This window comes from Mya arenaria, chromosome 15 (assembly GCF_026914265.1).
Source record: "Mya arenaria isolate MELC-2E11 chromosome 15, ASM2691426v1".
NCBI lineage: Eukaryota > Metazoa > Mollusca > Bivalvia > Myida > Myidae > Mya > Mya arenaria.
The window spans coordinates 26,164,993-26,190,805 of NC_069136.1; the positions used below are offsets into that span (position 1 = coordinate 26,164,993).

At 33.4% G+C, this 25,813-nt stretch overlaps 3 protein-coding genes across 5 annotated transcripts; all 3 read right to left on the bottom strand.

Moving 5' to 3' along the window:
* Positions 1-1,827: 1,827 nt before the first annotated feature.
* LOC128220366 (multiple epidermal growth factor-like domains protein 10) lies at positions 1,828-9,947 on the bottom strand. Of its 2 annotated transcripts, XM_052928731.1 has the most exons (5): positions 9,461-9,947; positions 9,177-9,335; positions 6,617-6,737; positions 6,409-6,464; positions 1,828-6,174 (listed from the first exon to the last, which is right to left on the bottom strand). In XM_052928731.1, exons 1-5 carry the CDS (start codon positions 9,546-9,548, stop codon positions 5,816-5,818), a joined length of 783 nt encoding a protein of 260 aa, XP_052784691.1. In that variant the 5' UTR covers positions 9,549-9,947; the 3' UTR covers positions 1,828-5,815. The 2 variants fall into 2 exon arrangements, with proteins under 2 accessions (XP_052784691.1, XP_052784690.1); XM_052928730.1 differs by having other exon boundaries at positions 9,177-9,947.
* A 3,731-nt stretch (positions 9,948-13,678) lies between these two features.
* On the bottom strand, positions 13,679-23,227 carry LOC128219245 (receptor-type tyrosine-protein phosphatase mu-like). The gene is made up of 17 exons (XM_052927057.1): positions 23,053-23,227; positions 22,642-22,805; positions 22,367-22,454; positions 22,042-22,106; positions 21,810-21,846; positions 21,437-21,540; positions 21,102-21,227; positions 19,804-19,952; positions 19,375-19,510; positions 18,718-18,846; positions 18,468-18,570; positions 17,343-17,419; positions 17,053-17,187; positions 16,641-16,781; positions 16,272-16,429; positions 15,502-15,637; positions 13,679-15,164 (listed from the first exon to the last, which is right to left on the bottom strand). The coding sequence occupies exons 1-17, from the start codon at positions 23,225-23,227 to the stop codon at positions 15,057-15,059; spliced, it is 2,031 nt and encodes a 676-aa protein (XP_052783017.1). The 3' UTR covers positions 13,679-15,056.
* Positions 23,228-23,398: 171 nt separating this feature from the next.
* On the bottom strand, positions 23,399-25,614 carry LOC128218736 (multiple epidermal growth factor-like domains protein 10). Of its 2 annotated transcripts, none has more exons than XM_052926421.1 (4): positions 24,548-25,614; positions 23,985-24,102; positions 23,769-23,857; positions 23,399-23,617 (listed from the first exon to the last, which is right to left on the bottom strand). In XM_052926421.1, exons 1-4 carry the CDS (start codon positions 25,476-25,478, stop codon positions 23,427-23,429), a joined length of 1,329 nt encoding a protein of 442 aa, XP_052782381.1. In that variant the 5' UTR covers positions 25,479-25,614; the 3' UTR covers positions 23,399-23,426. The 2 variants fall into 2 exon arrangements, with proteins under 2 accessions (XP_052782381.1, XP_052782380.1); XM_052926420.1 differs by having other exon boundaries at positions 23,985-24,105.
* Positions 25,615-25,813: the final 199 nt, after the last annotated feature.

A 25,813-nucleotide genomic window follows, 5' to 3' on the forward strand; every position in this document is an offset into this window, starting at 1 on the left:
TTGTCTGTACAGCAGGTACAGTCAAGATATTGAAGCTGTCTCGTTTCACATCCCTGTGAAAAAATGCGATGCACAAAAACTAATCATATTTATTACCCGTTGTTGTTTAAAAATGTTCTTCGTTTGAATAAAAGATGAAGGACATATAATATGTAACATGTAGCTTAAAGTTGATACACCGGTTGGTTAAGCCTTGTCGGGTAAATTATTGTTCATCATACAGTCATCTAAGTTCAAAAATACTTTTCACGTAGTACTCCTTATCATTTTTAGTTATTTTATCATTTTCTGTGTAAAATGTATGCGCGTGATCATAGATACTGGAACATATCAAATTAGAAACTTAAATCTGAAAATTTATGTTGGGCATTGATCCATATGCCTATAAATTCGATAATTGTGTTATTTTCTATTAAATAAAACTATTTTGAACTTGAACTTAAACACCTGAAGATAAACACATTGAACAAGGAAGATTTCATTCTGCTTTAAATCTCTCTTTGATTACCTTGTATTTTATCTAACGAAAGATCATTTGATTGTGTGTATTGTATTGAATTAGACCAAACAAACAAGGAAGATTTTTTGTTACCGAATATTGAGAACATGAAACGACTTAAAGCAGACGGGCGGTTTATCTGTTCAAAAGAAAAAGCTAGGTTAAACTATAAAACATCTCTTTTAGGTTATTGATCGTCCACAGAGTAGGTATTTCGAATATTCTTTATAACAATATAACTCAATATCAAATATTTAATATTAATAAAAAAATGTCAGGGGGTAAAAGTATGTTTATATATCATCGTGGTTCACATGTTCATCTCATAAAACAAGAAAAATTAATTCATAAACCATATGATTAAGCCTTCAATGTTACTTAAAAAATGCGTACTGGTGAAAATGAGATAACGCTATTCTAAATACCCTTGAAAAACCAGTTATATACTCGTATTTATATACATTTCCACCAGAAGACAGACAGTACAAATCACTTTCCAGAGACTATGCATTGGTCCATTTCTTGCTTTGTACTCAAACTACAATTGTGAAACTGGGCTTTAGATACATGGTTCACTTATATGTTTGTGGTTTTTTAAGACGACATAGGTTGCAATTAGTTTAAAGATGCACTCTTTCTCCCAAATAGAATTACCACAATTGATACAATTGTTTTAATATACATAAAAGCCTGAATAAATGTCAATTATCAGGGATACCGAGTTTAATTTGAAAGAAAGGTTAACAAAAGACGGTATTTCTACCTGATGAAATGATAGTAGATAAGAGTAAACCTTTTAGCATTCACCAATCATTTAATATTTTTGCGTTTTCAGCTAGTAAATATATGGTCATAATCTTGTTATTAGTAATTAATATTTTTTAAAAGTGCATTGTTTAGTGAGCAGTTTAAGGTTCATCACTTAAAATTTATGTTTGTTATACATGTGTTTGTATTGATTTTGAGTAAAGGCCACCTGGTCAAAGCCTAACAAACATGCATTCGCACAAACAAATTACACAGTTTCATTTAATTTCATTACATCTTTCATTTTTCTATTTTAAGCCAATAAAAGGTTTCCCATTAAGTTAGTGTATCCAGGGGCAATGTGTTTAATTTCGATAAAACAACAAGAAAGCTAGTCATATTTACTGCACCAAAAATGTTTTTCTTTTGGGTAGTAACTGTTTTATGATGTATTTACAATAAACATCATACTTTCGAAAATTGCATTGTAATTGTTACCTTTAGGGGTGAGATCGTTCTGGTGGTATAGGTGTCCCGCTCCTTTCCAAGAAAATGTGGGTTCGAGCCCCGCCAGATGTTCTTTCTCATATCCACTCTTCACAATAAACGGAAACAAATAATGTTATTATTTATTCTCGTACTAGCAGCGTGAGATACGGGTGGTAGTGAATGCATGCATTAAAACAAAGCAATTTCTCTCCAATATGATACAAATGAGATTAAACAGATGCATAATGATATACAAGAATTTTCAATTCTCATAATTCCAATACGTTATTTTGTAAATGATCTAAATTGTATTACTTTGAGGGTTTTCGTCTAATTCTCATTTGTTTTTTCAATCAGCTATGCAGTTTTAATTTAATCACACACATATGGTACACATCGTCTAATTGTGCACACACAATTGATTGATTGATTAATGGTTATTCGGATTAAATGTTCCTGTCATGTGTGCCTTTTATTTTAATATAACGTTGATGCATATATGTAAGTACTATAACTCATTATTGAAATAAATGAAAACGAGACGCTCAATGTATACATTGTAATGTACACTGGATTGACTGTAAACACATTACATTTTTTACCGAACTATACTTGATAGTATCATAATAATGCCACAAAACGTAATATTCTAAAAGACAGGCAGTCAATAAATTATATATATCTCTCATAATATATAAGAAATAATCAATACATTTGATGACTGTACAATACAAAACTATATTGGGAGGAATATGCGATAGTAAAGGTAACGTATCGATACGCAACGACGATTTATTTTTAAAGCATTTTTAAACCTCCTGATATACCAAGATCAACATATGTCCTTATAAGTATTTTCAAATATTGAGCAATGGCTGTCATTTTTTCCTGAACGGTATTTCCTGGCCTGCGTTGTCATTTAGTTATCTGTGTTTTCATTCATTGATCTGTGTTGTCATTTCGTTGACTAATTTGTCATTTGCTTTTCTGTATTTTCATTTGCTATCCTGTATTTATTTTTCATTTCCTGGCATGTAGTATCAATTATGGACATGTGTTGTCATTTCTTGACCTGAGTTATGTTTCCATGACCTGCGTTTTTATATTCGAACGTATGTTGTCAGTTCATGACCTGCGTTGTCATTTCATGACCAGTGAAATACTTTTCTTATCTGTCTTGTCATTTCTTCACCTGTGTTGTCATGTAAAGGTATGGGTAAGAATTCGAACATTAGAATTATTGTCGTAATGGCCAATGCTCGTAGATCCATTGTGTCCTTTGGTGAACAGCATTATGAAGTAACGACTCCTGTCACTTTTATTTAATGTTCCATATGGTTTGGGATGCTTCGTCTTCTACAGCATTCAAAATAACCATTGCACTATTGTCACAACATTGTGTTTAATTCCCAATGTCACGTTCCTAGCGGACGGAATTTAATGTTTCGTATGATCTGAGTTTATCTTATTTCCCTCCTACAATATGTATAGAACCGTAATGTTAAAAAATAAACAAGCATGAGCTTTATTATCTGTACATTTACACTTTAGATAGTGCGTGTTGTTTAGGTCTGCCATCTGGAAATAATTGTTCTTAAAAGTCGTGACCATGCGTACCCTTTAAAGCATCTTATGTGTATCACACATTAAAACAGTGACCATTTTAAAGTTCCATAACAAGTAATAATGGGGCTTATCATATTAGCAAAACCATATGGTCAGTTGAACCATTTTGTAAAATGTGTGTAACAGTCTTCCGGATCATTGTAGAGCAATGTTTGACACTGACGACATGGCGGATAGGGGTATTTGGACGGCACGACAAGCTTTTGTGAAAGAGGAATGCATTGTCAATAGGCTAGTAGTAGTCCAACTGATCGTGGTGGGTCAGTTTTAACTCAGATAAAAAATAAAGAGGGGCATTGGTATTTAGCAGAATATCATTCAATAGTGAAGATGAACAGTAGAAGCTGAGTCTAGTCCTTCCAATATTTTCTATCATTCGAAAATGAAGTGGAGCACAGCAAATGCATTGTATGGCATGCCTTACGTTCCCTTTCCAGTATTCCAAAGAAAGAAGTATAATAAGTAAAATAAGCAAAGATTATGTCGTTTAAATGTTAAAAATATGCAAAAAAAAAAAATTCCAATATTTGTCAGAGGGAATACTCGACAAAACTGTTAGCAAAGTAAAGGTTAATTTGAGATCTATTTCATTTTTCTATTTTCAACCAAATACGCGTATGCCATCAATTCTGTCTACTAAGAGTCATTTTCTTTCCTTTCGACAAGCAGAATATTAAGCATACAAGAAGAGCAAGTCATAGCTCATTGTACTCATTATTCTTGCTCTATAAATTATAAACAAAAAACGAGTCCTGATTATTGACTAAGTTTGGGTGAAAGGCCAAAAACTGTACATTATGTCAGAAAATGAAGAATCCGAGGAACGCAGTTTAAGGTGAAACACTTAAAACATGTAAACAACGAGGTTCATATCATAAATTTCATAGCGCTTTTGTCAACTTATTTGAGACACTGTCATAATCATTGAAAAAATACTAATCATGTGAATCTCTCCGGCAAATAAAACAAATGCGCTTATATACATGTACATATAAATTGTAAATAATTATAATGGTTACTAGTAAAAATAATTACTTTTAGACATTAACTTCTACGGAAATATAACAAGTGCAAAATGTGTTTTCATTGTGCATTATTTGCTTACGACGAAAACTTTTAAGTTATTTGTTTTTGTTTTTTACGTTTTAAGGGACAAACAACAAATACACAGTTTTCCGCTGACGACTGCGCAAACCTCAGTTACATCTTCATTGAGCATTGAGTTGTAACAACCTAAAATACCGGAAGATAATAAAAAAAATATTTTTATAATTATTTATAAAGCTTAAATAAAAAAAGGTTTTTAAGTTATTTTTCTTTGAATAAGTGCATATTTTTACACAATACACGAAAATCAAGGATGTCAACACACGTCTTGATTCTACAGTATGTAAATCACAACATACTACTATATTGACTGCCCACTAAAAGAACAATGACTGTCCATCATATGAAAAAAACACTTTAAATATTGGACAGGTAACTAAACAAAAGTACAGAACGAAGTACAATAACCCATATAAAGTACAAAAGGAACACTGGATGACGGCACAAACATGTTTTAACTTTAGTGTAGTAAATGTTTGTATGACAAAAAAACAAATCCTTCTAAAACATAAAAAGGCACAAATTACAATAGTGATAAGTTATAACTGGCTGAATTTTGTAACCTAAATACTAATCGGTTGAAGTCTTCGTTATTTTAACAGTATTTTGAAAGAGGTTCATATCTTGCTAATGATCTAAAAAAACAGTGTATTAGTATTTAATATAACATGATGACTCGTGAAACATATGTACAAACGTACAAAAAAACAATTATGCTGTAGTCGAAGTCCCTCTTGGTAAACAATGATGTAGGGTCTGTGGCATGGAATTACCTTTATTGTATTTCATTTCTAAGAATTTTAGTATTAACTGTAACAGTTTGTGATTGTTATCACTACAGTCGTGGAATATTTAAAGATGCAATCTTACTTCCAAATAAGCTGTACCACAATTAATACAATTGTTTTTATTTACCGAAAAGGATAGATAACTATCGAAAAAATGCTCTTAAGAAGAATAGCATGTGTAATTTGTAGGGAAGGTGCATAAAACACGGTATTTCTACATTATTAGACGATAATTGATCCCTGTATATTTTGTAGGACTCACCAGTCACTTAATATTTATTCGTTTTCAGCTATCAAATACACCGTTACCAGTTTGTTATCTGTAATTAATATTTTCCATGAATGCATTAAGTTAAACACTTAAAATTAATGTTTGTTTACACACATGTCTATGCCTAAATACGAGTACAACTTGAACGTTTTTTTTCTAAGTTGTGTAGTCATATGACTTGACATTGAAGCCCCTTGAACAGTAAACCAATTATTTTGACGTGTGTCGTCACTACTTGATCTGCTTTGTAATTAATTGACCTGTGTCGTCATTTCCCGACCAATGCTGTCATTTCTTAAGCATCATGTTCGCGTATGAGTGAGAATCCGGGTTTATCGGTGGAATACCGTTGAAATTGCTATTCCCTGAAGCTCTTGCATGTTCTGTCATGGACAGCATTTTGTATGATTCGTTTCTATCATTTTCCTTTAAATGGGTGGCATTTAATGTTTCATATGGTCCAGATTGGGCTACCTTCCCCCCTTCAATATTTAAATGATTCATTGTATTACTGTCCGAGTTAACATTTTCTATCGTTTCAGCAAGTCGTGTAGTGAACAATCTAGTGTAGGTATCCCTCCTGTCATTTGTTTCCGTGCGAGTGGTATCTAATGATTCGTAGAGTCCAGGTTGAGCTGCTTCTCCTCCTAAACGTTTACAAAATATATTTAACAAAAATACTGATTATTAGCTCTGTACGTTGACTTGTAATATTTGCTGAAATATACGTGATTTTGCCCTTTATTCTACCAATGACTTTGGTCGTTAGAAAAGCAACTTATACAATTATACGATACAAATGACGTGATTCACACAAATCTGACGTCAATGTTTTACTATTTAATTAATTATACAATTAAGATATGAATTGTATATCATACTAGGAGGTGATGTCGCATGCTCGTCGCTTTTGCATTGTGCTTCCCATGTTGATTTTCTGAAATTGAATGTTTAATAGTCTTCCGAACAGTATTTGAATTCAATTGAAGCAGTAGTGTTACGATAAAATATAAATGCAAAATGCCACACATACATTTTGCCAAAATGTAGAGGGAACTAAACGCAGAAAATATTGGATTTGCAACATACTTTCGTCTGGCCACGATCGCTACGGCGACACCAGCTACGAGCACTCCTACTGCACAAATAACTCCAACTGCAAGTGCACGAGTTGGGTTGTTGTCTGTGTTGCTAGGTTGAGTCGGTTGAACTGAAGTGTAGAAAAAAATAACGACAATTGCATAGAGGATCTCAAATGAGTGTTTTTGTTTGTATTTATTAAACGGGTTCATTTTAGAAAAATAAAAACGAGGTTTTGTCCAGTTTGTTTATAAATGACTAATGAAATAGAATAGCAAAACAAACACAAATTTTATAACCTACTTATAATTTAACTCAATTACGGTCGAAATCGAGGTAGAAATGTTTTCAATACACATTGCCATGACATATTGCGAAGAATTTCATTGTGCGCTCTAAGGATGCTTCATCCGCCGGAAAGAAAATTGTCCGACAAAACAATTTATTTACATCACAACTTATGAATCATGTTTCATTTGTCAACGGATTTTCATAAGGTTTCGCTTACAAACAAAAAAATAAAATCATATTTCAATGCGTTTAAGTCATTAAAATCAATAAAAGAGTTGTGTGACGTCATTAGTAACCACACGAATCTGTAAAAAAAAACTTAGTCAGCGTCATAATCGCTTTCAATAGCGCATATTCGCTTTGTATCAAATTCTTAAATTTGAAATTTTCGTAATAGAGTAGTTGACTTTTGTCTTTATAACTCATTTTTTATTGGCCAATAGTTTAACTGAATTATACTTGTAGTGTAAGAATGACACTTTAAGCCTGTCGCAACATTTACGAAAACGAGAGACTGTTAAATTCTAAGCAACCTATTATCTTCACATGCATGAGCCATCAATAGAATACCATGTGTTCCTTTTGCATCATAATAGTATGACAACAAACAGGTTTATGCAATATCGTCCTCTTGCTCGAATGTGACTCATATTTCTTGCATAAACATGTATACACATGCATGTTTCAATATTGTACAATCGATTTCCGATCCATAGGAAAATTGGTACATACACATATTGTAGAAACGCAAATCATAGCATCGTATAGATTTTACTTGTGTTTTACTTTCAATTTTGACAATCAACAGCGTTTTGATTGATAGAGCACATATAATAAGAATATATACAACTTCTTTCACACCTAGCGCTAAGTACACAAGTCTCACAAAGTACAAAGGTTATAACCCAAGCACGGAGTAGTCAAGTGGTAGAAATGTGTGTGGTAATTTGAATAACTCAATAATTAACTTATTTTTGGAAACAAGCAAAAATCATTTCTAAAACGTAGATATAACAAGTTTCTTCTTGATTAGGTACTGTAGGATATTGCAGTTGCTGTCGTTGCTTACCAGACAACTTTTAACAATTAACTTTATGACGACATTTAATTATTTCTACTGTAACTTTGTTGTCTACGTAAACGTTCAATCTCATATGCGTTTGCGTGTGCTGAACGTATATTGTCAGATATTGCCAAGAGGCGATAATATAATCAGGCGTAATTTGTTAATTAGGACAGTAGTAGAACTCGGACAGTCACGATTTTTCTTTGTTTTTAATTTAAAAGTTTTATTCAAGTTTTTGTGATTTGTAATTTTTAATATGATATTATTATTTTGTTAAATGTTCTAGCATTGTTGTTTTTATGAGTCAGATATCATGGCACGTCAAGTTATGGCATGTTTATTAGAAAACCATATGCTGCTGAACAATATGAAAATGGTAAGCTTGAAATTCACCATTAACTGTTTTAAATAAACAATTATTAAAACAAAACAACGTTAATTTAAGAGGTCCGAGAACTGTTATTGCCAATCTAGAGTTTCATCCCGATGTACACCTCTTTCGGTGGCATAGAACACATCAATATCTTTCATACCTCACTAGATCAGGAACATATACTACAAACATGTATCCGAAATCTATTCGCCAACTCATATTAAAAGAACCCTTGTTGCATACACAATACAAACATATGGTGTGTATTACCTATCGATGGTCGTTTTCGCATTACACATTGATAAATAATGGATCGATACAAAACATGTTTTGAAAATTTGTTTTGTTTATGTTTATATATATTCATTTATGCATGTAAGTACCAAAAACCCTTTATATTAAAATGAAAATTGGCACCGTCTTGAAATAACGCATCAAAATGAACATCTCGTTAGGGAAATTGCCTATATCTCATTTTTAATTGTACGAGAATAAGTAAAACATTGTCGTATCAATGTGAAAGTGACTTTTAAGTTAAATTTGTAATCTAATTACCTTTACGAATACTGTAAAATTAATACAAAACTTCGATTCAGATAACATCAATTCTATGTAGTGGTAGTTTTAAAAGTTGTTTTTTTATTAGGTGATTTTTTAAATTTACATTAAATGTAGGTGAAGAAGAATGAATTTGTCAAATCAATGCGAAAGTGACATTTAAGTTGTAATCTTATTGCAGTACGAATACCTTTTGTACAAAACTTTGATTAAGATAACATAATTTTATGCAGTTGTACATTTCAAAGATTTTTGTTTCGGTTAGGTGTTTTAAAACTCACCTAAATTCAAACAATGGTCACCGTTCCGCCCTTCTACACATTCGTCGCATGTATCCCCTTTGTAATAGTCTTTACACTCACACTTTCCATCAGAAGATGAACATGTGTGTTTTAAGCAGCCAGGACTACATGTTTTTTCGCAGTTAAATCCGTATCGACCTGCAATACAATATTCACATTGATCACCACTATAATATCTACTGCAGCTACATGATCCGTCGGTTGAACTGCAAATATTCCCTTTACAACCTCTACTGCATTGCAGAGAGCAGTATACTCCATACCTGCCATATACACAAGAGTCGCAAAATTTTCCAGTCCAATTAGGCCTACATGCAAAACACAATCCGTCATTGTTACATTTATTGCCATCACATCCAGAAGAACAAATATTGTTACATCTACTCTCCAATCTATAATATCCGTCTTTGCAAGAAAGACAGTTTGTATAGTTGGTACATGTACATGTTGGAGACCTACATGATACCGTGCAGTTTCTTATTATGTCCCAATACCCTGTTTCACACGACAAACAGTTGGAATGTGAGTTGCAGAAACAATGAGGGTATCTGCAAAAATGTTCACAGTTTTCACCATATTTTCCTTGTGGACACCTTTCACAAACCACAAGATTTATGAAACACAATAATAACAAAATAATTACCATTGCGGTAATAATTTAATATTCAATTAAACTTAATCGATTGATAATATAGATCCAACTTCAAACAGAAATGAAATAAAATTTTTATTCATAACCGTACTGCAGTGTTTTACTACTTCAATTGATATTTGAAATGAGTCAGTATGCTATGACACACAAGGAAGTTAAATGATATATAGAAAACAGGCCTGGTGTCACTTAATGTGCGTTCTGATGTAAATCAGTATGATGTATTGACGTAATAAAACATGCACCGGTATGGACTTTAAACATTTTTCTTTTATGTCCCTGTTCAAAACAATGTCAAATACAAACGTTCACAAATGGTCGTGATGCGTTCAGACTAATAGTTGTACTTATATTACGATGTATAAACTTCCGGGATCCATCCAGCTGCCTACCTATCAACTGTGCGCAAATGGTTGCAACTGACAAAAGGATCTTAATCAGACTGCCTTATTTATAAAAAAAAAGATATCGACACATTCAGATATGAGGTTATGGCTAAAACCCCTATCTGTTATATTAATGATTAAGTGTGGTCTTGATTTTTGCGGTGAGAGAATAAGTACTTTTGCTTTTCATCATTCATCGGATACCGATGTATTAATACATGTAAGGACATGGTTGCACTATCTAATGTATTATCTTACAAACCTTTACCACCAAGTAGCATTATTTAAAATGACGCGAAAAGGAGCCTCTCTCCTTGTTATCACTTGTCGAAAGTTGTTTCTTAGAGGTAATCATAGTAATACATTATAATTAACATGTACAAACATGTAGTATTATCTGTTGACAAAATAAAAATGTCTTTGGTTTTCATTTAGTTGTTTGAATGACAACCAGCGTCTTGATAATTGCCTTTGAGACTGGTCAATGGATAAGCAACTGGCCTTAACAAAATATCCTTAACAGGATGATAAATATTTAAATTGTCTCTTTCAATGAATAAAATATCCATTTTATGTCATCATCATTTTTAAAGTGGCACATTACTCATTTAAAAATGGCATGTTATTGTACATAATTTTGTCTTTTATATTGTTCACGTAACGTCCTGTCGAAAGTGACGTCATGAAGCTTTTGTCCACAATGTGTACGCACTGACGTTAGATTATATATAGCAAGGCGGCCATATGTTAAAATCAGTGATGTATATGATCATGGAACTTCACAGTGTTGAAATAGTGATAAATAATATGATATTACTGCTATCGTAAATTCAATTTTGATACTGATAGTGTAAATATGTCGTTTGAATGCTTAAAATAAAAGTTTTACGCAAAGCAATATCATTTATTAAATGCTATATTTAAGCAAATTGAAAAAGGATTTTATACATAACGCGTTATCAACGCTTGACTACGTCATCATCCGAACATGGCAGTCAGATGTTATTCTTAACATCAGGGTGCTCAATGACAAAAAATGCGCGGTCTCGGATCACCATCTGCTCCTTAAGCAGCTGAACATCCCCTGCTCACACTTCGTCCAAGACGGACATGCAATACAATATTTGAATAAAGATGTAAAATCATCGCACTCTGCACAGCGTAAGGCCACAAAACGATGGATAGAAATCGGGTTTATAGGACAAATCGGCCAGGCTAGCTGAACACATTCAAAAGTTTCTTTAATCCAAGGACAACTCAGCAGACGATGCACAAGCTTGTGATGACACCTGAAATGACGTCAAAACATATTGAAAGAACTTAAACAGAGAAGAACGCCTGGTCATAACACAAATGTGAATAAGCACTTAATACAAGGTGGGTCAACTCTACAATATTATCTCAAAGAGTTATCTAATATGACGATAAAGCATCATAACCAAAGGATTGAAAATAGGGAATTATCATTCCAATTCACAATCTGAACATGATAAAACATGCATGAAAAAAAAAAATTGTCCAGTGACATTCTTGTCTGTAATATATAATTAAAGTATTTGAAAAACAGGAACACAAAGGACTTCAATTATGGTCATTTTAACATTTAATAACAATATCCAAGCTCAAAACAAAATGTTTACCCTATGCCCTACATGGAACAATATGAACGAATCTAGAGTCCGGCTCACCGTCGAAGGTAGCAACATTAGACACCCCCGGTGCCTTTGACATTGTGTTGTACCCAGCCCTATTTGTTAAACCACATGAATATCGAATACATGACAGAATATTAAGAGAACTCATCGACTGTTATATAAACTTAATGGGTGTAGTTAATAGTGTTAATAAACGGAATACAGTCGACGTCGTTTCAGGGCAAACAGGAGAGGGGGGATTTCAACATGTGATACCATTGAACACAGCCGCGCTACATACCCAACTAAATACTGTTGCTGCTTATGCAGAATAATGTGGCTCGTTGAAAAAATCAAATGTTCGTACTTCAAATTTATATATCGTCAAACATTATGGCCAAACTACGCTTGTTCATTTAGTGTCAGCTACACATGTCACTATCGGCATTACATAACTTGTGTAAATGTGTCCAAGCCGTTGATACGAGAATAAGAAAAGGACGACCATCCCTCTTTTCCGTGTTTACAATCAGAGACTCAGTTGAGAAATCATTTCGATTATTATTGCAGGCTTAGTGCAAAACATCTCTACGTCAAACGCCTTATATGTTTCTGAAGTATGATCGTAACTCACTGTATCTGACATTACGAAGCTTCAACGTAGCGTTCGTCTCTGGGCTAAGATGTGTCAAAACCTTAACATAAGGGCAAGAACTGATATAGCTATCATTTTTTTTGGATGGTATTCTATTGTATCACATATTAACTTACGAAACCTCATGTTTTTCCACAAACTATGTACTTTAAATGCTTCACAACTTGTTAAAAAGGTCTTGTATGTGTATATACTGTACTCGTGGGAAAACCAGTCCATTCGGCTTTATTCCAGACAATTTACCAATTCGAAGCAAATATGGAATAGAACAGCACATAAACGCATACAGACGTATAGCAAACCTTCCTAAAAAAACTTGTTCAAAAACGTTCAATAAGAACAACCACGAGCTTCTACAAGGACCGGCGACCCGAACTTTCAACGTTTTAGCGGTTTCCAATGCCATATCTACCCGTCCTTAATATGGTGAACTGCGAAATCTCGAGACGACATACATCACGCGATATCTACCACCTGTATTCCCACTTACACAAGATCTCGTCAGGCCGGACTAGATACTCGTTGTCTTGCATGTTCATTCGGCGTAAAAAATTGCGAACACAGCCACGTATCGGCCTGGTATAATATCACTTTCATTATTGACACTAAATGTCCTGGCACATTACCTCCTATTACTAATAAAATAGTTAATTGTGTACATGTGCTATTATCATAAAGACAGCGTTTGCACGTTGGGCGGCATGAATTATTTCAGTTGTAAACCCAGTGGCATCCTTACGTACAAATATTTGGCTTGTCGCATGTTTAGAAATAATTGCCTGGTCTCAGAGCAAGCAAAATGACAAACTTTCATTAAGATAAAAACACTTGAAACTCATTCAACAGTAAGAAGCGGTGTCCTTAGAACATACTTTGCAAACATCCGTAAAGTTTTCATGAAATGTATAACTGTCAATGCACATCTCACATGATTAATTGCTATTGGCAAAAAAAATCATGTGTAATTTGCTCAACCTACACTACATAATGTATCGCATACTTCTCCGAAAAGTTCAAGATCGCAAGCGTCATATTTGCTTCTCATAAAATATTGAGTACACTTCGATCTACCATCAGTTTTGCATTTTCTATAAATCGTGCATTATTCTTCATAATATACATGTTTACAGTTTCCATATTTATTTTCCGAATATTGTGAACATTTCAAAGAATAGAATGTCAACCATTTAACAGTAAAATGTATATGTAACAGCATTTAGCTCTTTGGATAGAAAAGCTTATTTGTAATTCAAACACTGTTGTTAATACATGTTTGCGTCCAGACCATTATTTATGATACCCAAGTTTTGGAATATACAGATTATTCATGTATGTGTATATATTAGAAACATAATTATAATAGTTGTTTGCATGTGGCCATTTGATTTGAACAAAACATACGTAAAAACAATATCTACATGCCGTTTTTGGACATATGCACATATTCAATGATGTGAAGATAACATTAATGTTAACCATTATTTGCTTAATTTGAATCGAGTACAAATCTAAATCAACCATCATTCAAAAATCTTAAGTAATAAGGTTTTTAAGTAGTGATAAGAACAAATATTAATTTAATGTAATACTCTAAGTGTAACAACACAACCGTAATGCTATCTGATATTAGAATAGATGCGTTGGCATAATGTAAGTGCGCAAGATCAATTTCGCTAACTTACATTATATATATTGCTCAATTTATAAATTTATAAATAACGCATTTTTACACCTACGAGTGAATAAATTAATAAGGGTCCATATTATGAATTTCTCCCTACTCCTTGTATCATTGCTAAAGATATGACGTTGCAAATGAGCTTAGATTTTAGACCCAAACTTATCAATAGGAATTTGCAGCAGTGTAACAGTAAAATCATGTTTTTCAAAAAGAAATGTAAAAAATTAAGGATACAAATCTTAACTCTCGAGCCCAGATAAAGGCGTTAGTAAATATTGGCATGTACTCCCTGCCGGCATTAATCCATTCACTACCTGTTTTACATCTAGATAAGAACAGTTCTCTTTTTAAATGAAAAGTGCATACCTTACAACATAATATTACCATTTACAAACAAACTATCATCTAACACAAATCATTAACATATTTCAAATGCCAGTTCATATGTTTTCAAAGGGTGACTTTGTACTATATAAGTACTTCAACCCGGACAATTTGTTTACAGTACATATCAGTAAGAGTTGTCATAGAATCCGAAAGGGACAGCTCGAATATTAATCTGGTTTGGCGAAATCAATACTTATTGAAACACATTGTGTATCAAACAATCGGAATTTTCAACAGAACAGATCCCCCTATTTACTGGTACAACAGGCAGGTAAACCTAGTTATGTTCAAGCATTGACAAGCATTGACAAGCGTTTGTATAAATGAATCATTTGAACAATAACATTTGATCAGCTTTTCCTCATTTTCCGAAACTGTTGACTCAATTGTTCATATTTTGGTAACCATACGAATTAATTCTTAGTTAAGCTGTTGTCCTTTTGTTCTATTGTTTTTCATTTAGTTTAAGCATCTGATGCACTTGATATTCTAGCAGTGAAATTAGCATATTGGCTGTATTCAAATGACTTCACGTAGGTCAACACGCATTCATGGCAGAATTCAAACTGTGTCTGAAGATAAATAACAGCATTCGTGTTAAGATGTGTAGAAATAGGTACTGAGGAGCATCTTGAATATTTGTATTTGTATTATTAGCAGTTGTCTTTACCAACAAAATAAGGACAACCTCCTCGAATGAGTGTACGATATTTACTATTACAGATTATTATTAAGTTTTTCCATAGTAAACGATATATAAATAAACCAAAATATATTGTTTCAGGTAGCAGCGTCATGAAGTTACAATTCTTTAGCTGGTCAAACACTCTTCAAGCATACTTGGTCAAAGAAAGCAAAAGCATGTAGTATTGTTTAATTATATTCATCATTAATGGTAGTTTACAATACCTTGTTAGGGATTGCTAATTTCCGTCTTGATTTGACTTTCCTGATTGTGTTAACAACGCTGACTTCCTGGTTTATGCCCATCTTTTCAACCAGAATTGAAACAACACAAAACAATGCGCTTTTTCCCGCCCCGTCTCTGCAATGAAATTGAATAAGAGTCAAATATTATATTCAAACAACGTTAATAATTCAATAATAACTCATGTTAACAATGTTATTCAATTGTTAATAAGCGGGATGATAACTTATAAAGTCCATTGCAAGGTTTGACTGGCAAATTTTAGTGCAATTGCAGTTCTGGCTTCGTCTTTAATACTTGCGCCATAACACAATATCGTATTGAGTTGTACCGCCGCTTGATTCGTCTCAATAGTTTCCAGTATACTCATTGATACACGAGAATATGCAGAGGATTTGATTATTTTTAATTATTTACTAGTTCTCAAAACATTCTCCTAAAAAATAGTGAGACAAGCGAACAAAACAATATGATAACGAAGGTTTGTATTTTATATAGAATCTTCATTGACAATAAAGGTAAGAAAAACATCGCAGAGACCCTTCACTGACTCAGGAGTATTTTGTTGAATAACTACGACTTTGTCATAGACCATCATCGCCAAGGATGCCCTCAACATATCTCAATCATCAAAGACATTGTTTGAATTTACAAATTACAACATGAATAAACACACGACTGCTCGTTGAAAAGTTTCAATTTCAATGCTTTTGCAGATATGATAAATTTATAAAGAAGATCCTATACTCACAAACAGTGAACAAGAATCGGACCTCGGTTAGAAGTTTCTCTTGAGTTTGAGTCAACGCTTTTGATAAGATCAAGGGAATCTTTAGTTGAACGCGGGATGTCATTGGTATAATCCCATGCATTGAAAGAAAAGTGAGTGACTTCCCTTTCAGAAGGTTGCTATTGAAAATCAAAGTATTTAGACTCAGCAAAATATTTGTAATGGTGTGGTGTATGTAAGCAGTTATTTATAAAATATCTTAAATATTCGCTGATAAAAATATATGCCAGCTGAAATGGCTTAACAATTCTATTATATGAAATGAAACGTTGTTCTGATATGTCTTAACACAAAATGAATAGCTATTATATCTAAGAAGTATATAGTTACCCCATTTGTTTCATTATGTTTGATCGTTAGGAGTCTTTTTGTGCAATAGCCGTGGTTTTCTTGTTTGGTACAACTGACTTGAAACATGCCCTGTTTCAAAATCTTGTTTACAGCAGGATAATACAATCCGACATTTTGTTTCTGAAAAATTGGCATTTACAATATCCTTAATTAGATTCACAGTAAGTTGAAAGTATCTCAGTCAGAGATGATGATTCTTTTAAAACATATAATATAATCCTAAAACGATATTTACCATCACTGACTGATACTGGTACCTTTGACTAATTTAAAGCATTGGTATCAATTATTTTATTTATAAGTTCCATGTTGATTAATAAATACAAATACCTAGCTTATGTTTAATCATGTACCAATCTTACAACTTTATCGTAAACGTAGAAGTCCATACTTTTTGTTCTTGTGTTGAAGGTTCAAAACATATGACACAGGTGCAATTTTCCTGGAACAGCAGTGTCAAAAAGTCAGTCACAGTTTCTTTCATAGGACTTTGTACAACCAAGAAGTGATCCTTCTCTTTCAAGCTCTGAAAAAAGAATTACATTTTTGGCTGATTGATTGATACCGATGCGCTTGGCACATTGAACTTGAATACATCACTCAAACACCCACTGGATTGCCTATTGATAAGCATTATTTTGATATATTAAATAAGTAAATGAAGGAGAAAACGCTACTCACGTCGATGTAAACTGCATTTATATATCCAGCAGCTCCAGGTGTTCTATCAAGGAACAGACAAGGCCTGTTGTGATCTCCTGCAATATAGATCATTAATGCAGCTGCAGTATTTTAGGTATTACATTTTAAGTCAATTTCGATCCATTTCCATTGAATTAAAATTGAACGGCAAAAACAACATCATTTCACGAGTTGAATGTAGCATTAAATTATATTAAAACGATAACATTTGTAAAGCAGTAAGCTGTACTAAGTAAAACTAGTCTAACAAATTCTTATTAAGCTTCGTTTTATATAAAATTTAACAAACAAACGATTTTGGCTATAGAAAATGTATATGATAGACATATTTATGCCCCAAGAATAAAAAAACATAACTTGCCAACTTTCATCAGACTCAAAACGTTCACTGTGAATCAATATTTGTTGTATAACAAGAATGACTAATGTAAATCAATGTTTTTAATAGTCTACATTACTTATAAGATGTTTCATTACATACTTCACAAAATATGCCAAATATTCAGGGAAATGAAGGCATGCCAACATGTTGTATGCAATATTAGTCAGGTAACGACCATTTTATGCACTTAATTTGATTTAAAATAAACATAGTTTTAGTCCTTACAAATAAACATTATAAAAGTGTCGCAGTATTATTTTGGTTGGTGCATGTGTATAACGAAGACGAGTGATATCCATTAAAATACTGGAATTTTAGCATTTTATAACCTGTTCTGCATAATATAAATATAAATCCATAGCACAGGCATACAAAAGTCGAGTAGACATCTGAAATTTAACTTATTTTTAACTCAAAATATTAACAGAACAGAACAGAAAACAATTAACAATGATAAACGAGCGTCAGTTGTGCTTCATACGAAATATCTGTCAACTTGAAGTACTTTTGTTTAATGTTTTCAAGACCTCCGTTAAAATTTGTAAGTTATACACATAATTGGTACACACATTGTATTTAGTATAGATTATTGATTATAATACATAATCTATAAATATTGAAGTTACCTCCTTCATCTGACAACTGAATATAAAAATTCATTATATTTTACAGCGAATGTAATAAAACATCACACACTAGCACATTAATCAACAACATACTACCTGGTATGTCTGCAAATGCTCTGTTCTTGCCTTTCATTCTCTTATTCCTTTCGACGGCATGCATTTCCTTATCTGATGGCCTCTCTAAAACGGTTTGCATCTCCTGTATAATCATATAAACAAATTTGCATAATTCATTATTACCACAAATTTGTTTATATGTATACGTTTCACTAGTTTTTATATGGATTATATCAGGGTAGTGAACAACGAAAACGTATGAAATAAAGAAAAAGAAAACAGCTGTTACCTGAAACTGTCCGTTGAAGTCTTTATCCCCCATTTGCCTCATATACTGGCGAAAATGTTTTCCTCTTATTGGTTTGCTGATATCACTCAGTGAACTGGCGAGTGCTTTATGTAAGAACTCGTACTGGTTCTAAATAGAAACATGCACTACGAACTTGACATTTGTTATACTCAACTTAAGTTTACTGATTTTAAACAAAATTTAATCAGATGAAATTTTGATGGGTTTATTTGATAAAAAGGGAGTGTATAATCATTTTTTTATATTTGGAGGGGCGTGACATCACATTTCAAACAATAAACAACGGCGATAACATGAAGTACCTTAACAGAAAAGAAACATATGATTTAGACACTTACATTAGACGTCATCATATAAATATGCTACAATCAACACAACAAGTATACCGGTTACTAGTGTGAAGGTCTATACATAAAAAGTTCAATAGCAATTACGATAATTATGTTGGAATACCAACTTCATTGTTTAATATATGGTTCGTTCAGCCTCAGCGACACATCTAATTACAGACATGTTACATTTTAGACAAAAATATAAAATCTACTTCTTATATCACAATTATGATTACTAGCACTAAGGGCAAGGGCAGCACAATCTAAGGATTTCAAAGAAATAAAACATAATATTATAACGCACAGTGGTCTGTATCATGTTGGCCCTATCGTGTCTCATGTTAATCACACAGCCAGGGATGTGTATTGATCCCTCACTCTCTCCCTCCCTTGTCAAAATATCTAGAGCGATGTATGTTCCAGTTCTTCCAATTCCAGCACTGAATGAGCCGATGACAAATGATTCAAATGTTTCGAAATCCGTAAATGCACATAAGATAATTCAACTTAACTATTTCTATGACACACTCTAATAGTTATTGTTTGTTACGAATGTTGAAAGCACTGTTGTATCAAACATAGCCTATAACGTACCACAAATTATATGTTCATAACAAGCATTACCATTAGTCCAATCAAAGTAAACACATGGAGGCCAAGTTGACTTGAAATAGCTGCGTTATGCTACTTATATATGTTAGCATTGGAGTTAGTCCAAATAGGACAAATTTACCTGCAGTGAACGAGAACAGGACCGTCAAATTGTCCAGGTATGGTCAGCACCCTCTGTCTGAACTCAACGATTCCTGTCACATCCTCCGGCACACCTTTGTCAGGCCAGCAGGTAAAGTGAAGGTGATGAAGCTCTCTGGTTTCGCGACCCTTTGAAATTTTGCCATAAACAGGAACATATAATGTGTGCCATCTTCATTGTTTGCATAATGTTCACTAACTGATATATAAATAAAATATCTGTCACACAGTTCAAGATTACAAATCATGTTGATAATGCAATTGTATAAGATGTGTAGGGTAGTTCATCGATATTCCAACAGTAGCCTAAGTTTAAAACAACTTCTATAGAACGCTCATCGACTCGTTTCTGTCAATGTGATTTTAATTTCATAAGCAAATGAGCCGTCATTTCGTCTTTTGTTATGCACCAGTCAATTGTAACCACAGCACCCCAGGTCCGGGGAATAGCGGGGACTTTGAAGTTCAATCCAACCAAGCCCGGGCAAAACCCCCGCCCTGCGATGACGAACTGCTGGTGAAACCCCTGCTAAATTTCCCCGCACCCCAGGGACCCTAGGTAAGGCCCATTTCCTGCTATATTTGGCGCGAAGACAAAACCAACACATTCACCCGGCACTGCGGGGCCACCTGGAAGATAAAAACACGGCCCATTTTCCCGGCTATCCCCGGTATACCCCCGGACCTGAGGGGCGGGGGGGGGGGGCGTGGTTACAATTTACTGGTGCATTACGAAATTGCAATATTTGATAAACACGTTAACTTAAGAATTTAAATGTAAGATATGTTTTTTTTATAACATGAACATTGAATAAGGAAGTTTTATTTGAAAATTTATGCTTAGCTTTAAACTAATACTGCACACTTGTTTGATAATCATGATCGCAGTCGAATGATAAGTTTGTTTGAATAATTTTTTTTTAAACTCTTTGCAAACTGAAGTAATCTCAAGATGTGCATTGTATTGATTTAATCCCACTACAAGGAATATATTTTGACAATCGAATATCGTTCAACTGAATGATAAACTTAACACAATTTTATGAAAGCGGATGGGCAGTTTATCTTGTCAAACAAAATAATGTTTTCACTGAAATTTAGTCTCATCCAATCTGTCTAAGGTATAATACTTTTTTTCTGAACGCGTTGCGTATATTCTTTTTGGGAATGCAATTGAATATGATGGTTCTTTCACTAATAGTGCAATACTGCTAAACTACAATATATAATTAACAAAAATAAATAAAAAAATACTATTGTATGTTTCAATATCAACACCTTTGAAATTGTGAATTCCTTCCTCGTATAGTCGGCATATTCGTCCTCGATTAGACAGGAAACAAAATACACTCCATAGTCTTGACTGGTTCCAGGATGTGGCCAATATTGCTCGCATTTGTCTTTCTATAGGGTAATGCAAGATTGTAATTAACGTAAATGAGATGTGATTGATCCGCATAAGCAGTAAAACTTAGTTTGTCAATAATGCTTTAAAAAGGGCCCTATTGCATACTACCCTTGATTAATACCATCGCGATTAAAACAAGATTTTAAACTATGTGATTGCGAATGGAATGAATCTTTGAATTGTACGTATTATGCAAACATCTTACTCCATCTTCAACAAGGTTGGTCAACATGACAATTTTTTCAACTTTCTCTTGCCAGATCATCTGCCAAAATGGACTGAAATCCCCGAGCTGCTTTGACATTGGACCTATAAGTATACAGTAAGGTGGAAAACAGCTTGCGTATGTAAAAAGACATGCACTCAATAATGTATATTTAAGTATTTGTAATGCACACTTAAAGCAGTTTTTAGTACCTTTGGAGGAAAATATTACCTACTTGTAAACATATTTTCACAGTACGAAATCATACTGCAGCATGAGCTAGAAATCGTCTTCTCATGGTAGCGATTAGAAACTATCAATTTCCTAATATATTAAATGTTATTATTCAAACATTTGAAAGCCATTCTATTACCTAGGGCTGCAATGTACGCATGTCGTTTATTATACCCCTGAAATAAACGTGAGTTAAGTCAATTACAACTTAATCATCACCTGCAATATGAGAAAAAAACTAATATACTAGATGACATGTTTTCAATACTTTTTTATCTAATTTAATTAATGGTTGAAATATGTATCGTTCACTTAATCTAAAATGAAGGCTTATAGGTAACACATACGCAACCCAAATTGCGCTCACTTACATCTATGAAACTAGCATTAATGTAATCTGTCTCACAGTCACGGAGCTTGACCCGTGTGCCGTCGTCTGTAAATAGATACTAAAATGTATCCAATAACACACAATACACATTGCCATAATAGATGAATTGATATTGTGATTAATTCATGAGAACATATCTTAACTAGACTTACCTATTTTTTATGACACATATATCTCAAAGCAGAAGAATAGTAAATTTATAGACAAGAGCAGCTCGGTTACATGGAGAGATAGACATGACCTGGCAAATGCATTTTAAAACGATATCTCTATACGCAAAGATTCTATTAAAACACAAACCATACATGGATAAATTCCTTTATATCTGTTTCGATGACTATGTTCGTGCTTCTGCGACACGGCGTATGGTTTTGTCAATCCATAAGGAAATTTCTGCAAGAAAACAGGAACTGTCAAATTATGCAATTGAATAAAGGACAATCTAATTAGTTCCACAGTTCCATTTCGATGTTGAATGATTTTGTCAAGAAAAAAATAGTTTTTTAATAAATTTCTGAAATATTTTACGAATGATGGATAGTTGTCAGGGCCTTAAACAGGAGAGATGTTTTTTTTTTACCTCAAATTCTTCTTCAATAATTATGTCAGTTTTCTCGATCACGTATTTCGTTAAGTTGTTCACAGCGACTTTTTGATTATTGATTTTATCAGCGTTGTTGTAATATATACCGCCTTTCTCTTCAAATGTGATTGCTCTTGCTCGAGCTATTTGATCATCTTCATCTAAAGGATTGTTATGGTATTTTTATAACAGTGAACAAGTACACATTAAAATTATTAGACAAATGTAAGTCAATCACACAGTATAGATTTTGTCTAGACAAAACTGACTTGATATTTACGTCTTTTTGAACTCATTACAAATTTAAATTAATATACACATACATATAAAAATTAAACAGTAAAACAATAAAGGCATATCTTAACACAATGCAATTTGAGAAGAAATATTGTACATTCTAAAGTTTACCAATTTCAAGGACATCATCTTCAGTAGTTTCTTCAGTCATCACCAGTTCAACGTGGTGTGTTTGCACGTTTACTCTGTGCCCTGCTTCTTGTTTGACTTTCCCTTGAACTATGCCTGAATCGTCAGTTCCATTTGATATGTCTTCGTATAGTGTGTTTCCTTTAAGGCAAATCATATTGATCATATCTTAAACATATACAATAAGTAATATGTAGTTGTCGACAAATACTTGTTATCACATTACAGGTAAGTCATATCCACGGTGAAACTGTTCTAATGATTTGGTTTCCATCTCCCATCCAAAGGTGTTGGGTTCGAGCCCCCCAAGGTACGTTCTACAAATGGTCACCAACACAGGACATAATTACTATTGTCTACCCATAACCGTAACCCGAGAATGATGTATAACAGCGTTTAGCTGTCTTTATAATCAAGCTCAACAACATACGTGTACGTTTGATTATATTACCAGTTTCAGCGTGGTTTTCGGTTAATGAAATGTGAGGGCGATGTGCCTGATCGCCACGACTGGACTCCATTTGCTGAGAGGGAACAGATGAGTGTCCTAAAATAAACAGATTTAGCACGGGTTTTAAGAATATGAAATAACGACGCTGAATTGTTTTGTGTGGTTGTTTTTGCAATAATGTCCGTATAAAACAAACAAAGGACAAAACGACAAAAAGGACAATACTGAAAGGACAATATAGCATTACTATTTTTCTGCACTGTAGCGTACACAACCGTATGCATTACTTCGCTGTGTTGTTCTTCACCTCGTGGCTTTTTCCAGCATAACTCATTTCTTTGAAATGTAAAAAGTATGTATAATCTTTAATAATAATTGCATCTATGATCAGGATTTACTATTAAAGTACTTAATAATTAAACATGAATATGCTTCGGTATAAGTTCTTATCTTCACAGTATACCTTTGTTTTAGAATGATGACAACAACGACAACCGCTACAACTACAAGAACAGCACCAATTATCCCACCAACTGTCACACCAACGTTTTGTTTATCTGTCTCTGTCGGTTCATTCATTGCTGCTAAGTATATATGTAATTGAAAGTGTTTTATCATCAGGTAATTCATAATGTATTTTTAGTTATTTAAACATATTATATGACAATATAATAGTTACACAACTTAGTTCTTCTAATTAGGCCTTAAATTTAACAAAAACACTAAGTAAACGAAGTATTTTAAAAGTTGCCTAGATTGTCATACCTTTACATTCGACGGAATGATACTAACATAAGACTTGGAAAAAGATCACACCATTTGTTGTTGTTGTTTTTGTAATCGTAGTAAACTTAAGCATCCGTTTTTCAAAGATTGTGAATAGAGATACACATTATTCGTTGTTTTAACTAACCTCCTGGTCTAATAGCCTAATAATGGCAATCAAAGTAAGCTAATATCACAAGGGAGTGTAGGAGATAATTAGCTCTTCACTTAAATATGCATTACATAAATAGCAGAACTCACATGTATTTAAACAACCGTCCCTGAAAGGCCCATCAACACAAACATCGCATGTATCTCCTGTGTAAAAGTCTCTACACTCACACATTCCATCAGTAGATGAGCAAGTGTTGTCTAAGCATCCAAGACTACATGGTTTTGAACAGTCTTCACCATAACGCCCATTTTCACATACGTCGCATGTATCTCCTGTGTAAAATTCTTTACAATCGCACTTCCCATCAGTAAAAGAGCAAGTATGTTCTAAGCAGCCTAGACTACACTTTTTAGAACATTCATCACCATATCGACCTTCTATACAGTATTCACATTTTTCACCACTATAATTATTCTTGCAGTTGCATGATCCATCTGATGAACTGCAGTTGTCCTTAGCACAACCTCCACTGCATTTAAAAGAGCAATTTGCCCCATAATAGCCATCTACACATGATTCACACGTTTTCCCAGTGAAATTAGGCTCACACAAACATGTTCCGTTAGGGTAACATTCGTCTCCATTGCACCCAGAAGAACATGTTTGATTACTGTTTGAGCAGTTTGCACCATATCGGCCATCAACACATGAGTCACATTTACTTCCAGCAAAATTAGGCTTACAAGTATCACAGTATCCATTATTGTCACATTTATTGTCATCACATCCAGAAGAACAAGTATTTTTACATTTACTCTCCAGCCCATAATATCCATCTTTACAATAATGACAGTTTGTATAGTTGGAGCATATGCATGTTAGAGAAGTGCATATGAACTTGCAGTTCCCACTAATGTTCCAATATCCTGCCTCGCATGAACCACAGTCCAAATGTGAAACGCAGAAACAATGAGGATATAAACATAAATGTTCACAGTTGTCACCATATTTTCCGGGTGGACATGTTCCAAAAACCACTACCTGTATTAAGCACAATACAACTAATATGATTATCATTGTGTTTTTCAAATTTTTGTTCAAAATAACTATTAAGAAATAAGATATATTTCTCTAACATTAATCAAAACTACAATGTCATTTGTTTATTACCGCAAAGTTATTCTACTACTGTTATATCTATTCGAAACCTATCTTTTTGCAGTGACAGACAAGGAAGTAAAATATCCCGGGATACAGAAATTTGATTTATGTCTTCAATGTGAGATCAGATTGTAGTTGACGATTTACTTCTATTGAGCGGTATAAATGCCACTATATTATCTGTGTGCCCCTGTTCAAAAGTAAAATCACAAACGCTTCGCAAACAGTCTAGACCGTGAGCTCGTTCTAAT